Source organism: Pterocles gutturalis, unplaced genomic scaffold (genome assembly GCF_000699245.1).
Source record: "Pterocles gutturalis isolate BGI_N339 unplaced genomic scaffold, ASM69924v1 scaffold4173, whole genome shotgun sequence".
Taxonomy (NCBI): domain Eukaryota; kingdom Metazoa; phylum Chordata; class Aves; order Pterocliformes; family Pteroclidae; genus Pterocles; species Pterocles gutturalis.
The window spans coordinates 20,341-38,191 of record NW_010120190.1 but is presented as its reverse complement, the minus strand read 5'-3'; the positions used below and the strand labels follow the sequence as shown (position 1 = coordinate 38,191).

At 40.1% G+C, this 17,851-nt stretch overlaps 1 protein-coding gene across 1 annotated transcript; it reads right to left on the bottom strand.

Annotated features, from left to right (window-relative positions):
* Nucleotides 1-10,648: 10,648 nt before the first annotated feature.
* On the bottom strand, nt 10,649-11,923 carry LOC104464154 (ephrin type-A receptor 3-like; the record flags this gene model as incomplete). Its single annotated transcript, XM_010076791.1, has 3 exons — nt 10,649-10,873; nt 10,955-11,290; nt 11,768-11,923. Coding segments are annotated over 3 exons (524 nt in total), but the record flags the coding sequence as incomplete, so codon positions are not given.
* Nucleotides 11,924-17,851: the final 5,928 nt, after the last annotated feature.

Genomic DNA, 17,851 nt, shown 5'->3' with positions numbered 1-17,851 from the left:
AGCAGGAATTACACTAAAAGGCAGCTGCTTGATTTTGATCTGAAGTAGGGAGCTAGGCAACCTTCTGGGCAGCAGCTGTCACTGGACAAGCGATTGTCAGAGCTCATTTCTCACTCTTACAAATAAATTCTAAATTAAAAGCAAACTTCATTAACTGTTGCACATTCATGTTCTCATTTCTCCCTCTTTTTATTAAAAGAGATAGTAAATACCTTCCACAGAGCAAAGAAAATGTTAGACTTGCTCATATGTTTAACACGTGTGTAATAAATCGTGGAAATGCCATGTCCATTTGGGAAGTATCAGGCTGCACAAGGCAGTCGCTTCAGAAACTGAAAACTATGGTGCCATGATGTTCACAGCTGTTATTCCAGAGAGGAGACAAATGCCATTTATGCTTTCATAAGGATTCAGCCCAAAGGTACTCCTAATACAAATGTTATTCTTTCTGTTGTCTGTTTGAGATGGTGATGGTGGGACCTTCGCAACACTAATGTTTTTCACTGAATGTGTTCAAGACCATATCAGTTTTAAATACAGTTTTGCTTCACCTTCCCTACCCCATTGTTACATTACTTTGTAGGACATTACAGACTGTGGCTTCCTGCTGTGAAGTTTTCAGAAAGAAAAATTTATTCACCATGTCCATAACATCAACAGTCAGGTGCTGAGTAGGCTTTCCCTTTCCATGCAAGTTTAGTTATTTCCTTAACCAGAGAAACCCCACTCACAATTTAAGTATACTTAAGAACCATCTCTAGAATTGCCAGTATCCAAAACTGGAGAAGACAATTGCCCTCAGATAAGTAATTTATGATATAAAGTATTTCTATCCTTTTAAGTAATCACCAAGAACTCCTGAACTAGTCTGTCAGTAAGTTCCATCAGAGCCTTTTCAACCTGACCAAGAAACACTATGAATTCAAACAATATTTCTCAAACTTCTTGACCTGTCATTCTTCGGTAGTTTCACAGATGGCTGTGGACTAATTGCTTTTGCAGAGGTTAACGAGGACAGGAGAATCTCTGATGGAAAGACTTGAAAGGTGATTACATCTCCTTTAAGTTTCTTTTGGATTTTTGTATGATTTAACCTTTATTTTTGTTTGGTTTTAAACATTTTCTTTATATATAGAAGCATAGTTTACTAGAAGAAATGCTAGAAAGAAAACTCTTTCATACGTATTTTGCTATAGCAACACTGCAAGAAAAGTAAAGAGAAACAGAGAAATATAACTTCCTTGAGGGACTTCTGACGTCAAGCTTACAAACTCTGAGGACGTTCACTTTGCAACACTGAGAAATGGGCTCTAGTGAGAAGAAACAGTCTTCAATTTTCAGAACAAGGTCTACTGGCTTCAGAGGGTACCTGTCTTCACGAGCAGGATGACACATCCTCAGGCTCAGATCAGCTTACTTTGTTGGTCTGAGTAAAATCAAAGCTTCATGTATGTGAAGACTGTAACAAGAAAGGGTGCATAACTTTGAAATGCTAATTTGGTTTTATATTAAAATGTTTTTAAAAAATAATTATTATATTAATAATTCCAATTGACAGGAATAGTCCCCAAACCCAAAGAAACAAGTAACTTTTTTTTCCCAGCTGTCCCCAGCCTGCAAATTTTCTAGACAGAATAGCTTCAAGAAGCAAGGGAAGTTGATAATTTTGTTTACAATCAAGAGGAACGCAGACTATTTCCCCTCAGTGATTACCAAAAGTGCTAGCACAGACAAGGGAAAGAAAGCCAGAAGCCTAAGGAATATTATTTAACTAAGTGCTAAGCATCCTGTTTACCTACATTTCCTTATTTTTACTGTTTTACCAAACCAAGATATTAAATGAGAATCCACACGTAACCTCATGTTAAAGACTCCAATAGAAGCAAGTAGAAAAAACCATTATCCACAGATTGCTGAATACAATTCCACCATGACCTCTGGAAAAGGTAGCTAAAAGCATTTGAACTGAAAAACACTAGCTGAGCCATGAACTTCACCTGTGAACTTTCTGTAAGTTCATAAGCATTCACATGAGGACTGTGTGTGCAGAGAAGAGACCAATGTATGTCACAGACTTTGAAGCCTCGGCAGAGCTTCCTTGACGTTCAGGGGAAAAGGGATCAAAGCCTTTTCAGGCAGAACATCTCTAGCTAATAACAGGCTATGCATGAAGTGACATTGTTAAAACACTTCCCTTTTATATCCCTAAAGGAGGAGCTTTATTGAGTTAAAATGATCCTTGAATAGCCTCTGGGCTGAACTGTAAAACACACTTGAAAAGCGTAAAATTTTTATTTATGCCAGGAATGTTTGAAACTCAAAAGATAAATGTCATTCAAAAAAACAAGTATGTCCTAGGTATTCAGTACGTAATGGGGCACAGCTGTAATAACAGTCAGTGAACCAGAGACTCACTACATCATGTCATTAGCTCACTTTTAATAAGTCTATCTTCTTGTCCTTTTTATAAGGACCATAGGGAAAGAAAGAAATATATCATGCACCAAACATCTGTGGCTTTCTCAAATTGTCTCTCGTAGAAGATAGATCTACTTAAGGGACCTGTCTTGGGATATAGATTGTAAAGTGCACACAACCCTTTCTAAATATGGATTTTATTTAAAAAGGGAGCATCACACATCGTTTGTGAGCTGCTGAAGACATTGCAGTCTAGCTTAACAGAATAAAGGCTGAACATATAAATAGCATCACTGTTCCTGCACATAATCAAAGACATACACTGAAATAAAGCTTGCTGCTCAGTTTATTCCCTTGAAGCCACAGATTTCAGGCAAGTAAAATTCTACTTCTAAGGAGGTTTTAACTTTTCCTGGGAGTCAAGTGAGTCTTTGATTACAATGGCACTGAAAAATTTACTGATTATTTCTTCATTTTAAATGTTTATCCTCCCAAACTGAAACTAAATGATGACTTGAAATTTTCAATCTGTAAATGGCACATGTAGATCAAGACATTACAAAACAGCTATGTCTACCCTTTAAGACTCTCCTTCCAGTGATTCTCATTTCTGTACCAAGTGGTCGGTTTTGTTCTCAAGTTTCTTTGAACAATGTTCATCCTGGACCCTTGCAAAAATTCAGTGTTTCAAGACTGTTAGATTTGAAAGCTAATATATTTAAGAAAGAGACAGAAAGAGGAGGAAAGATAAATTTGATTCAGTGTATGTAACAGACTGGGCTGTGTGTTTACACCTGAAGAAAATATCTGGTTGATGTGTTTTTATCACATTGTTATTCACTAACTCATTAAAGGGGAAAAAAAAAAAAAGAAAGAAAGAAAGAAATGGATTACAGGGTTAACTTCCAGACCTGATACCGCCACATGTAGGTGCATATGCACAGCTACAATTGCAGTAATTTGTTTTCCCGCACCTTTTTGTTCATGGGCTAAATGATTAAGGAAAATGATTAAACAGGTTACATGAATTGGTCTTCTTTGTGGGTTTTAGAAATACAAAAGACAAAAGAAGGAGACTTCTGATAATCAGACTGTTACTCTTCCAGGAAAGCCTGGGATGATGGGTTTTTTGTTATTATTTATAGTATAGTTGTGCAGATGCCTCAGTTTGGATCCAGAGGTGGCTATTCTCTTTAAGCTTCCTGTATGAGAAGAGTCATACAGAGAAAGGGATCAACATTTTACAAGCGCACAAGTGAATTGTGGAGGGTCCAAAACTCAGGTTTACACATTTTTTAGGCACTTTATTGAGGAGGATAATCACTTTCTATAGTTACTAGTAAAAGACTGACATCTCTAGGCAGAATTTAGCCCACAAAAAGCCTCCTGTTTCCTTTGCATTTCTTTCTACAGCAGGTAAGTGGAGATACCTATTTATATTCTGTTTTTTGGGTTGTTTGTTGGTTTGTGGTTTTGTGTTGCTTTGTTTTTGTTTTTTGTTTTGTTTTGTTTTGTTTTTTTAACTATCTGAATCCTATATGTATTGTGCAGAAGAGCTGGGCTGAACACAGGGCAGGGTTTGAGGAGATCTCTTGTTACATGTTCCCGTTGTTCTCCTGATGCCAGAACACATGACAGCACAAAACTCTTTGAAATGGATTTAGTACTGACACTGGCTTATTGAAGCTGAACTCAGTTGCTAGTACCATTTGCAGGTGCACTGCTGAGACCTTGGTTTACAAGGGCTTAAGTCCTTAAGAACTAATCAGGCATAAAACTACATTTAAAGCTGTTACACTGTGCTTTTAGTGATTAAAAGAAAAGTGTCTATTTTATTATCAAGTAGGAATGCAGTAAAGAGCTGAGGTATAAAAAACCAAAAAGATTTGGGATCAGCACAGATATATTTGGAAAACACAGAATATGTAATTATTTTAATTGAACTTTATTGCTAATCATTATTTTTGCTGGAACACTGGACACTGAATCATGTCAGAAGTAATAGAAGGAGTAAGAGCTCAGGAAGATGCACGTGCAAAGTTGGGGTTTGGAGACAGCATATTCAGCCTGACATGAGCAAGCTGCTCTATCCAGGAGAACGCTGTTGCAGAAAGAGGGTCACAGACTTAAGCTTCTGTTGCCACCTATCCTATAACAGGGTTTCAATTTTGCTCATTCTCTTTGTTCTGCCCCTGTGGACCCTCTGGTCTAACCTAGACAACTGAATTTGCAACCCTACATGGTGACCCAGAGCCATTTGAATATGGTATATGGAAATTAAAGATAAAACTGTAGACAAGGTCTCTTGGGACAGCAGTTCATTTTCTAGAGCTTACGGAGTTCTTACATCTAGGAAGCCTAAAGACATCTTCAAATATAAATTATCTGTCTCCATAATAAAACTGTACTAGTGTAACATAAACTTGTTTATAAACTAATCTGTTCAGATCAGTTCAAATCCCAAAATAGGTCCTCTTCTTTCAGAGTGTTCCAATTAATTTAACATGAAAAAGTAGGAAAAAAACGAAATCTTAGAGTAACACAAGTGTGACTGAAATGCTCACATGCAATTTAAAACTGCTTCCCCCCATAATCAGGTATCCTAGTATTCACATGGGGAAAGCTAGTTAGAGGAAAGTAGGTCTCAGTTTACTCATTGCTGACTCCAAGGGGGAGTACCACAGCTGTTTGCTATAGTAACATGGCATACAAGAATGCTGCAGACGGATAAGACTGGATCTTGCAGTCTCTCTGATGGAAAAGTGTAGGAAGGAGGTGGTAGCCCACAGGCAATTTAACTAAATCAAATCTCTAAAGCCATCTAGTCTTATGGTGGTATTCTGTAAAATAAGCCAATACTACTGCAGTTTTCCATATCCATGTATGCATAAACTTTATGTGCTGTGACAAACGGTGAGGCTATCACTACTAAATACCAAAATAAATGATTCAACAATACTCTCTTGAACTTCTTTGACACAGGGATATTGAAGTTTACCACCACTCTGTACCGATAGGTTTACTCTCTCTCCAACCTGCATAAGTGTATGGGGAGTTTACTCCCCCAAATTTAATTGAGAAGGCCTTGTTACATGGATGAAAAGATCACAGTTAAAAGAAGACAGTAATTACTGAACAGTCCCTTATCTGGTCTCCTTCCAGTTGCCACTATCCTCTTTGTACACAATCACCACATGTGGATTGAAGTGGGAAGGAGCCTCTGAAGCTCACCTAGTCCCCCCCTGCTGAAAGCAGGGTCAGCCAGAGCAGGTTGCTTGGGACCTTGACTGGTCAGGTTTCGAATACCTCCACAGATGGAGATGCTACAATCTCTTTGGGCTACCTGTTCCAGGATTCAATCACACTTAAAGTAAAAAAGTTTTTTGCTATGTTTAAACAGAATTTCTTGTATTTCAGTTTGTCACTGTTTCCTCTTGCCCTGACACTAAGCACCACTGGAGAAAACCTGGGTCTGTCTTCTTTATACCCTCCCACCAGGCCTTTAGTTACATTGATAAGATCCACCTGAGCCCCCTCTCCTCCAGGCTGGGCAGTTCCACCTCCCTCAGCTTCTCCTCATAGGACAGATGTTGCTCTCCATCCATCATCTCAGTGACCCTTCACTGGTCCTGCCTCCGTCTATCCACGTCTCTTGTACTGGGCAGGGGGTGGTGTGCGTGTGCATGTGTGCAAAGCTACACACACCACACATGACCTCACCGGTGCTGAGCAGAGGGGAAGGATCACCTCTCTTGACCTGCTGGTAGTGCCCTTCGTACTGCAGACCCAGATGCTCCACCAGCGCCTTCAGGTCCTTTTCTGCAAAGCTGCTTTCCAGCCAGTTGGCCTCCAGCAGGTTACTGGGGTTAGTTCTCTGCAGGTGCAGGATGTACTCAAGTATGGGAATGGTAAAGATTGGCATTGGAAATAGCATGCTAGAGGAAGCTTACCAGAATTGTATTCTGGAAAATTAGGAAAATACAAAGACTCTAAGCTTCTTCACAGTGCTCAAACCATGAATGTTGAGGAAATGTTCTGTAGCAATTTTAAACATAATCTTATTCAACTTTGAGACACAGATCTAGAATAAGAATTCTTTACAAACCAATACTAACACCTTCTCCAGGTAAAACTAGAGCCTTTAAAAGTAATGGCCAAGGAAGGCTAGTTGCTTCTGACTTAGCTCTTAAGCAGTTAAACACATTTTCATCATTAGGTATATGCTTATATCCAATAGACTTACATGGATTGTATTGACACAGATACTACATTTATTTGTTAGATAGGAAGTGAAGCCCTCTTGAGGAATATAGCAAATTTTATTTGTTATTGCTCACTTTGGGATTTCCCCGGGTTTCAACAACCTGAGGATGCTTTCAGTATTTGTTTTGTTTTGACACAATAAATACAGCGAGAACTGTATTTATTATTTATTAGACATGCTGCTATCATATAATTAGTATGAGTTTATAGTTGTTAGTACTAATGAATACAAAGCTAAAGAAAACTAAGCAAACAGATTTTAGAACAAACAAATAGAACCACTTACATGGTGAACCTTCTCACCAGATCTGCTGGGAGGAAAGGATGGGGACAGCACTGTGTGTGCTGGGATACCAGTGGGATGGACGAGGCTTCCTAAGACCTACCTGATGGATCAGTACCTGCTAATGGTGCAGATTTCTGCAAGTTTTGGAAGTTCTCCTTGTCTCCTCTAGATTGCAAAGATCACTGTAGAGAATATGTCTATTTAAAATGTAGTTAAGTCAACTAGAACCTTGGTTAAAATATTAATCTTTTTGCTCAGCATTCCTAAATCATACCTGCAATCTCTATGACAGTGTGTGATACCACAGAAGTAGCGATATGGCAGAAAAACTGTTATTTTCTCATGCAGCATCTACGAAACATATTCAACTCATTATACATCCCTGACCCAATGGCTGTGTTTTGCATTGGAAAACCTCCTCTCTCATTGTTGTAAACTGATTATCCAGTAGTACAACTGTGTTTTCCGTACCAAATGTCAGTCTTTCTTCAGTGAATTCCACACCCATTTGGGCTCCAGTAGGAGTCTTCTGCTTGTCACAGCCCAAAGGCAGTAAATGCAGAACCACCCTGGCCTGGATTGGATGTCTTTTCCTTTTGTGTTTACTTACAAAGCTCCAAGGAACACACAAGTTTCTGGTCTTTATAGATAAATGTATTCAAAAACCCCATAAACTGTGGTCAGAAAACCCAGAGAACCTAGAATATCTGTGCCCAGACACCCAATCATGCTAGTGACAAGGCAGGCAGCGTGGCACGGCTGTCAGCCTCTCTGCGTGGCACATTCACCATTAGCACACCGCCTCCAGGGGTACTGAATTCCATATTCTCTCCTGGAGCAGCCAGTGACCCTTTCTAAATGGGATTGATTGGTGTTATTAGGAGATAATATCTGCATGGGGCAACGTATTTACCTGAGGTGAGAGCCTTCTTTGGGCAGCAGCATAATGCTTCAATGTAATTCAGAGGAAGCCGTATCAGGTGGCAGCTGAAGACATGTATTACAGTACAATCAAAAAAGGATGATTAACAAACTAAATTAAATCAAAACCCGTGCCCTTTCTCTTTTACTTACTTTACTTGTACTAAAAGATAGAAAGACTTACAGGAATTAGAACTATTGCAGTGCCATGTCTGTCCAGCCATATTTTGCAAGAGACTTTTTTTTTTTTTTTCCCCCAGAGATGCCTGCTCATTAACCTTTGCCGGAAGGGAAGCAAAACAAAGTGCAAGAAAAGCACAGCAAAACTCCTGCCAGGCAATTGGAAGAAAAAACCCAATCCATTTACTGACAGGATTCTGAATTTCCCTCAATTCAGGGGACTGGATCTTGGCTTTACAACTGTTTTGCACTGTAAAATGTATTATCCTTCTCACATTCACAGCACCAGCAGAATCAGAGTCTGGATGTCTCAAACCTTACAAGTGACAACAAAGCATACCTTTCCTTTACTTCTAGACAGGTTTGAAAACTCTCCAGGAAGATCTTCTTGTGATTGTTAGTTACAGAGTCTAGAACTCAGTCACTGTAAAGGTATCAGGGAATATTTCAGTAATATTTAATGTGACCCCTTTTGTGTGTGTATATATCTACATGTATATGTAAATTACAAATATGTGTATGCATGTGTGTATCTGATCTGTTTACATACAAAAATGGAGCTGCCATGCAAACTGACTGACTCCTAATACATCAGCTGAATTTATTTTAACACACTCTGGCAGATGTCCCAATTGCTGCATTATAGAAAACTAGTACTATGCATGTTCTGATCTATTGGGCTGGTGATGGATTCATAGGCAGAAATGCCCATGTGTACAGTGAGAAACATGGCAAGAAATGTTTGTTCAATTTTCAGAGTGACTTTGGAGCTCAGAGACCCGGCAAACATAACACCAATTGATGCCTGGCTTGAACTGAGTTCATCTGAAGCAAAGATGTGCAACATCTGATTTTTACCACCAAGAGAACTGCCACAAAAATCACATTTTATCATTAGAAAATATAAAACATTCTACAGTTCTGCCTCAGGCTCTTGGAAAACCACATACTCAAAAACCAGCATTTTGGGTGGGTGAGGAACATTCTGCAGAACAGCTTCCACTAATCTTGGATGGGCCCTGATAGTGCTTGAAAAAAGCACATGGATACTGAAAATCTTTACTTTACTTTAAAAGATTACTTATATATTTAAGGTCTAATTTTAGCAACTTGCAGAACCGGTAGGGGAATTCTAATATAGTAAACCAATTGGCATGATCAAGAGCACAATTAAGCCTGTAGTAACCCATACCACTTAGATGTACTTAAAGCAAAAATGGGCTATGCATAAAAGTAGAAAACAAACAAACAAATTGCTTAAGCAGCCTGCGGGTTCCATTAAACAAAGCTGCCATTGCCAAAATGAATTGACTCTGCCACGTCACAGGAACTGTGCATTTCAAAATAAAATCAAAATCCACCTAGCATCACAGTGCCAAGGCAGCCAGCTCTGTCTGGGCCCTGGGGAATCACAATGCAAAGCAGGAGGCTTCTGCACAGAAATACCTTTCACTGATACTAGACAGTTCATTCTGTGAAGTGTCCCCAGGTGATTTCTAACTGCTATGGTGATGAGCAGGCTGAAAGGCAATACCTCAGACACAAAAAACGGAAGAAAAGAGAGCAACTAAACAAAGGCTGCTCAAGTCGCTGACACAAATATCCCAAAAATGTAGCTATAACAGTAGCAAATTGTTTGGAACGGGCAAAAAATAAAATGCAAGTTTGAGAGCTGAAGTCAATGCTTAGATGCAAAACAGATCATGAGAAGATGTTTCAATTGGGTAGATTCACCTCTGTCTGCCTACTGCATAGTTAAGACAGTTCTCCAGAGCATTTGGAAATGTAGTGACTGCTGTCAGGGAAACAGTCTGTCCTCACATTTTTATGCCTCCCACTCAAACTGATCTGTGATCTGAGGAGAAGGGATACATCCTCTGTAGTTACGAACATTGCAATAACACAGCTCACTAGGAGAACGTCTGCTTAGGACAATGTTAACTTGGTTTCTGCTTTGAGGAAGACAGAAATGTAGGTATTTTGGGGACGGGGTGTGGGATGGGAGGAGGTGGGAGAAGACTTGCTGCACACATGCACACTTTCAGTACAAAGCTTCCTGATGGTGAACCACATGGAGCAGAACTACAGAAATTTTAGGATCTAGTCTTTCTCTTCACTGGCAAATATTGCTCCTAAAAAAAATGGTACCTAAACAAATGCTAGAGAAGAGTCTAGATTTCTCACATCTTTTAGATAAATGGAAACTTGTCAAATGAGAAGCAAATGGTAGAAAAATGCAGCAGTGACAAAAGCTCTGATCCGACAGTCAGGGCGTGCTGCTGCACTCATGCAGAGCCTCTATGACTTTAATAAGTCTCCACAGAAGCAGAGCAGTCCTTTCATGCACTATCAGCTACAACACCAGGACCTAATTCAGCTTTCAGTGCCACATCCTCATCATGTTGGCAATAATTCAGAGTTGGTGAGACAACTTGTAAAGGGAAAAAAAAAAAGAAAAAAAAAGCAGTGTGTTAAACCTCTCTAATTTAATGTTCACTTTTTATGTGTCTAACATCAAAGCATTTTTTCACTTCAATTTAATCAAAATTAATCACTAAGATTACTACAGTAATTTATGTTGGAAATTATTGAAATGAGTGTTTTATTAAAACCTAGTTTTATTAATAAAACACATTCTGGCTAAGGAATCATGTGAGCCTGCTATTAGAGACTATTAACTGGGAACTGGGAGTTAATCATAACAGTCACGCTGCCAGGTCCTATGACAGCAACAGACACTGGGTTTGTTTCTGCTTTTACTAGCATATCCAAATCAATTAGTTATACGAGCAGTCAGAGTAACTCCTGTAAAACAGGGAAAGGAAACAAAGGTACATACATCTCAATAGTTTTGAACAAAGAAAGGGTAATCAGAAAGAGACTCACCAGCCTGATTAGTTGTGATGCTGACAGCAGCAAATTGTCTGGAAAGTGTACTCAAGTCAGATACCCCGTTGACAGCATCAATCTCAAAAGTGTAATTGGTATGTGCCAAAAGGTCCACTACTGTCACCGTGGTATTGGTGAGTCCAGTCTGACGGGGTAAGAATCGCACGTTGTCACTACATGGCTCACACATCTTCATGTTTCCTCCACATTTTTTGCAAATGATGTTGAAAGTGACATCTTTCCGACCTCCAGTGTCAAGAGGCCAGCTCCAGTCCAGGATAACAGACGTCTCATTGATGTTAGAGATAACGTTTCTTGGAGCAGATGGTGGTCCTATAAGAGGAAACAAGAAACCAGAGGGATGAAATCTTCTGTAGTGCTCTAAGATCGGAGTAACCAGGGCACAAAAACACAAAAGTCAAAAACATAAATAACCAAACTCTTCTAGTTATTTCCTGTAGAGGCTCCTGAAACAGTTCACTGGACTACAGGCCTAGACAATCAAGGACCATGTTTCCTTATAGACAGACAGTACCTTCAGTGTGAAGTTCAGGACTGAGGGCTGAAAATATTGGTAGAAATTTAAAAATCCTAGCTCTCCTTCTCGAGTCTGATAGAGAACAAGGAGAAGATGAAAATAGAAAGACATAAACCCAGCCCACCAATTTTTGGTAGTCTGTCCAACAGGCAAGAAGACATGGGGGGCAGTGGATGGTTGACTGCAATGGGACATGAGAGGAAGCAAGCAAGCTGCTGAGACACAGATGGAGGAGCAAGAATGACAGCCCCGAGCATAATGATGCTACTCACTGGTGCAAGCCATGGATGGAGGGTCTTTCTCAGAGCGAAAGTAATTCTTTTCACACCTGCAGTTCAGAGATGCAACTTCATAGGTAGAGCTGTGAGGTGGGCATTTGGCACACTTCACATTGCCAGCAGAGGCTTTGTAGAACCCAGGTTGACAAGCTGCAAAATAACAGAAGTATGGTTTTAAATACCATGGACATCTCCTCAATTATAACATGCAACTTTGTTGCTGCCCTGGGACTTATCCATATGCAGATCACATTTTGCAGACGTTTATGATCTAAAACCACAGATTTTTCTCATAATGAGAAAGCTGATGGAAATAAAACCTCTTGTTAGAATGGAGCTCTTGATGCATCAACATGTATCTGCATTTAATTTTTCCGGGAAAAGGAAACAGTGCATTGCACCACTAAGAAGAAACATTTTCTATGCTGCATTTTGAGAACTTCACTTATTTTTCTTCTCTTCTGATCAATTTACCAAAACATTGACCCTATACTGCATAAGTAGCTAACTTTACTCTCTCTCTGTTGCCAAGGTTTGCTTACAAGGGCACACTAATTGTAAACTACATCTCTTCCATGTCTCAGCAGGACTAAGAAAGCCAAAACCAAAACAATAACCTGAAGAGTGAAAGATCTAGTCCATTTCAGAAGGACCATGCATCTGGCTCAGCGATCTGCTTCTGATGCTACCAGGAACGTGCATGGTCTGTATGAGGAGGATGTTTTTTACATTAACCCGGTCCTCTAGAGATGGTGCTTGAACCCACAAAAGCTGCTTCTGAAAAACTCTGGGTGGTGGTGTTTCATTAACACCAGCACACTCCCCCTTTTTTGAGTCCTGTTGCATTTTAATCTGATTCAGGGCCACTTTTGCATCAGAAGAAAACAGCCTCCAAAGTAAGTTACAAAAATGAACAATTCAGCAAATAACTTTTTATGAAAAACCCATGCAGTGAAATAAAACTTTCGACTTCTTTCCACCAAGATGGTGTCACCATCTGGAAAAAAAAAAAAACAAAAAACCAAACCAAAACAAAAATGAGACCAAAACCAGATAACCAAAACCAGCTGCTGCTTCCCCTCAAGACACACATCCTTCTCCAAATGGAATTTACCAAGTAAAAGCATTCTGGCTGACACTGGTCACCCCCAAGTCTGTACTCATACATACAACAACCATACACAAACAGATGACAAAAGAGAGCACATCTCCAAATGCATTCACCTTTTGCTACACTTCAGCTCCACAGCAAACACTGCCTAATGCACAAGCATACTAGGAAAGTCCCAATATATTCTGATTGCCAATAAAACATTAAAATAAACGAGCTATACAAAAACCCCCCTTGACTTCTTTTTGTGCCTGGAGCCCAGACAGTCAAGTTTAGATAAAATGTCTCTGGAACTGTCACTGATTTAAATGCTAATTTGAAGCCAAAAGAATGGATTTACCAGTCTTAGCCAAAGCCTGATCAGGGACACATTTTTCAGTTTTATTTATGGAGATGAACTGATTCATAAACGTATTATGAAATCCAATACACAAGACTACGTGGACTTTTGTGTTCATTCATCTACTGCCCAAACAAAAAAGTGTTTGGATGGGCAGCCTGAGGTGCAAAGAACAGTCATCATAAAAATCCCAGCATCTTTGTAAGTGATGGAGGAGTGAGGGAAGCTGCAGCATTAAACTGGATGTTCAGCTTCCGTGTGATCATCCATACCCAAAATCTAACTGAATCTTTGGGTTAGGCAAATTTGTTGGTTAGTTCCTGATGCAAAACACCTGAGTGAAACGCACTGGCAAGTAGAGAAAGAACAAACCCCTGTACAGCCATATGTCCTACTCTGAAACATCTTAATAAAGGAAACCCTCCTCACACTGCGTTGAACAGGGTGTGAGAAGCATGAAACCTTTCACAAGGAAGCGCTAATCTCAGCCACTTTTCAGTGCTTCATAGCCCTTGCAAATCAAGGCGCCTGGCTGCAGCTGCTACCTCCAGCCTCCACACTAGCAAAGCAGCTGGGAGAGACACTTCCCACTCCAAGCTCTCTCCTGCAAGCCCTGAGGAAACAATCTTGACTCTGAGCCTTCGAGGTGGGGGCCCGGCAGGCAATCTGTGAAAGCAGAATTGCTAAAAATGACCTTGTGGCAAAGTCCATAGAGCCTCAGGCCAACCCGCCTGATCTGGCACAGCCTGTCCTCCTCCTCCTCCAGCTGGCATCTCTTGTGTTTCTGTCTCCTCCAAGGCTGCAAGGGGGTTTGGGGATTTCTGTTTAACTTAAGGAAATAAAGGAAATCTAAGCCCATCTTAAACACCTCCACTAGGAGAAAATGCAGCAGGAAACAGAGTTGGCTTTTTTGGCTTTGTTGTTATTGTTGCAGCCTTTTAAGACTCAAATCTCATTCCCTCCCAAATACTGCACCACGGTACGTGTGGTGTACCTAGAGCGAGCCTCTTTGGTCTCTCTCTGGCTGACAGAGGAGACTCGAATGATTTTACTGTCTCTGGGCACAGCATGGCCATTTCTGGCCCTAAGACAATGAGGCAAGCAGAAAAGAATGGATGCCAGTCCTGCTCTTACCAGCACTAGTAACTAGGCAAACACGTTAAGGAATAAACATCTCACTACATCTGTCCAGCTAATTACACAGCACTTTCACCAAAAGTTCCCATGGAAACTTACTGCCAGTATTAAACTCAAATGGTTTCACTTAACCATATCCGTTCAGCTTGAAGGGACATTTTTATATTCATAGGCGGGCATTTACAAGACAAAGACGTATTTACGAATGAATACGGAATAATTTTTAAATTTTTAATAATTTTATATACTAGTTTAATGTAAAGATTGGAGAAAGACTAGTAACATAAACGTGAACCTTTGTCATGTGGTTGGTCTTCCTACAAGACACAATTTCCACTGTTTATTAAGCCTAATCTATTCATAGTATCGTAACACATGAGCATTCACTTACAGGATGGAACTACAGCAATACTGTTTATTGGAACACTTTCAAAGCACTTACCACCAACATTTTAAAACGACAATGAATTTGACAGAAGTAAACAAGCTTCCATGAGAAGTGGACAGATTTTGTGGGGTGAGAAAGGGAAATGAAGGAATCAAGCTCCTCCATTAATAAATGACTCTTTCATATTTCAGGTGAAAACTTGTAGACCTCACTTAAGAAAAGGTGGTGGTGGTATGGGGCCAGAGGAAAAAGGAAGAAGAAAGAGAAGCATGCAGAAAGCACCCTGGTAACATGAGACCAGGCTTTTTCTTTTCCAGAGAGACAGGGATTTCATCGTTTTGTGCTTCTGTTATCACGGTACAGAGTGAGCAGCTGGGGAAGGGGAATGAGCCGGTCGGTTCCCTTCTGCCCTGGCATGCCCCAGCAAGGGCATCCCAATCTTGTGTCTTCCCCTCAGGCTGTCTCGTGCTTTCTGTCTTTGTCTGTCAGACCAATTTAAGATTACTCACAACTGCAGCCCAAAGGATAAAAAAAAAAAAAAAAAAAAGCAATTATACTTGAAATTGAAGCTTGGAAAGGGGAGTGCCAATAGAAAATGTTGTCAATGCACTTACTGTTATTATTCATTTCCTAGTCATTTTTTAATTCTGATATATAAGAGAAAAAAAAATGAAATCTTTACTTCAAAAGGCATTCATTTTTTTATGTCAGAAAAATTGGATTACATGAACTGATTGAAGAAGGTTTGGCTTTTTGAGGTGAATACCACAGCTTTGGTTTCAGTCAAGTAAAAAATAAAAGGACTAGCATAGGAAGTCTTCACAGAATCTGGAATTTCAACATGGGAACCAGCTGTGAACAGCAGTTGCTTTTTCTCAACATTTTCTTCTAGAAACTAAGAAATTTTCCTTTCCCTCACAATGGGGAACAATGCAAAAGGAAGTAGATGCAATGGGCTGGTGAGAAAAATCTCTCAGCACTCTAAAAATGAGTAAAGGCAACCTTGAGAGTTTCTACGTACATGATATAAAACTGTACAGCAAGGTGTGTTTTTGTTTTCAAGAAGGTCTCCTCAAGTCAGATGCCCAATATTTGTTGGCCCCAGTGACCCCTCTGATAACTCCAAACTGCAATTACTATTTAAAACTATGCAGTCTGATTCCAATCTCTTTTATCTGAGTGCGAGCCATACTGACTCTATTGAAGTCACCTCCTGGCAAGAATTTCAGGACTGCAGTTGTCCTTGTTACTGTATGAAAATGAATGTCCTTAAGCTGTAACTGATGAGCCTGTCTCAGAGAGAGAGAGTGGGGAAAGTTATTTCAGTGAAAGAAAAACAAATGCACGTAGCAACCTATGGTAGCTGCTGCTTAAAGAAATGTGACTGTCTTTGATATAGCAAAGTGAATTTTGCCTCTGTTTGACTAATCTGTTTGGGATGAAAACACAGTCCTAATTAAGGGTTAAATTATTCATTTTGATATGAATTAATTTTAAATTAAAACATAAAGCTGTTAGTAAATAGGAACATTTTAGTATTCAGACCCTGAAGCCCGCTATGCACAGAGCAGTATCACCAATTCCCAGCCGTAAATACCGACTGACGACCTGAGCCCGTGCTGCCTGAGCAGAAGACTTCCCACTCCCCTGCCCAAGGTCAAAGCAACTCTTTACTTGCACAATGGGCTGCACTCCCCAGTTGTGCAGGAGCTCCACTTTTTGTGCTCGTAACAGAGGTGCAATGGTTGAAGGCAAGGCTCAATATCGCAACACACTGGAAGTGGATGTAGGCAGCCATGAAACCGGGTGTGCCACTGGCAGCATCCACCAAGTGATCGAGTGTTTCCTTCCTTTGCTTCTCTGCTCTTCAATAAAACAGCCTGGGAGAGAAATGCTAGTGTGGCATTAAGCTACAGCATTTAGAAAAGAAGGAAACTCAGTCATAAACCTGTAGAGGTCACAGATACCTTAACTTTTCCTCACAGCGTGCATTAGCAAGATGGATGCCAGCAACCCTGGGACAAGCCTCCTGCCCTTGTACCCTGCAGAGAGGACAGGGAAGCACCACAGCCTCCATGCATATGGTCCATGTTAGAGGGGCTTTGCAAACCAGTCCTGCTGTCACCTGTGGAAATGGCATGCCAATGAGCAGCAGCGGAGGTCTTTGTTGCTGAACCTGAAACCACAGGATGACTTTTGGCTGTGCAGGTGTGCTGGGAAGTGAATGGTACCGACTGGCTCACCTCCATGCCCATCCAGAGCCTTGCACCTTTGCAATGTTCTCAAGTTCCTTTTAAAAGCATTTACACAGCTCTTTTTTCTCACTATACATATTATGGTCATGCTCTGGAGATGCCAACATCACTATGTTTATCACCAGTAACAGAATTGCACATTCACCCACCCACACGTACATGCGCACATGCAAAATGAGATGTAACACAGCTGTCAGCTTGTGAAAACGGATGGCATAACAAGCAGCATAGATTAATCTTACAAAACTCTGAAAACCTTTTTCTTTTCCTTGGGCAAGTAATTTCTTTCCCTTCTTGTGCTTGTTTATATCTTTGAGAATCAAGAAAATGGTGGCAATCATGATTAACTTTAAGATTTCAGAACTGTTAATTTCACACTTCCATCAAAAATAATATCCAGCCACATATGCTATTCTTGCTATATTAAAAATAACACTATATAGATATGGTATTGTTCTGGCTCAGATACATGAAGCGTACGAAATGAAGGTAGAATTCTGCCCTGAGTCATCCCATCCTCAGTTTGTATCACCTGTCATTCACAACACTGAAAATGTCTCATTTTTTCCTCCCTTATTCACTATGGTTGCTTTTTTGAAACAATGCTTGATAATGTAGATTTCCTGCAAAATCCCTCAGAGCAGGGAAACCATCTTCAGCAGCTCTCATTGTCCATTAGTATATGAAAAGCCACATAATCTATGGCATTACATATGTACATATCCTCTCTCTCTCCTGGGACTCTAGGAGGAGGATTCTACATACCCACCTATCCCAAACAGGCTTCTAAAAATTACAGTCTGTTTTTGATCCTTATTTGCATTTAAACTTAAGGCACGCTTTTTGT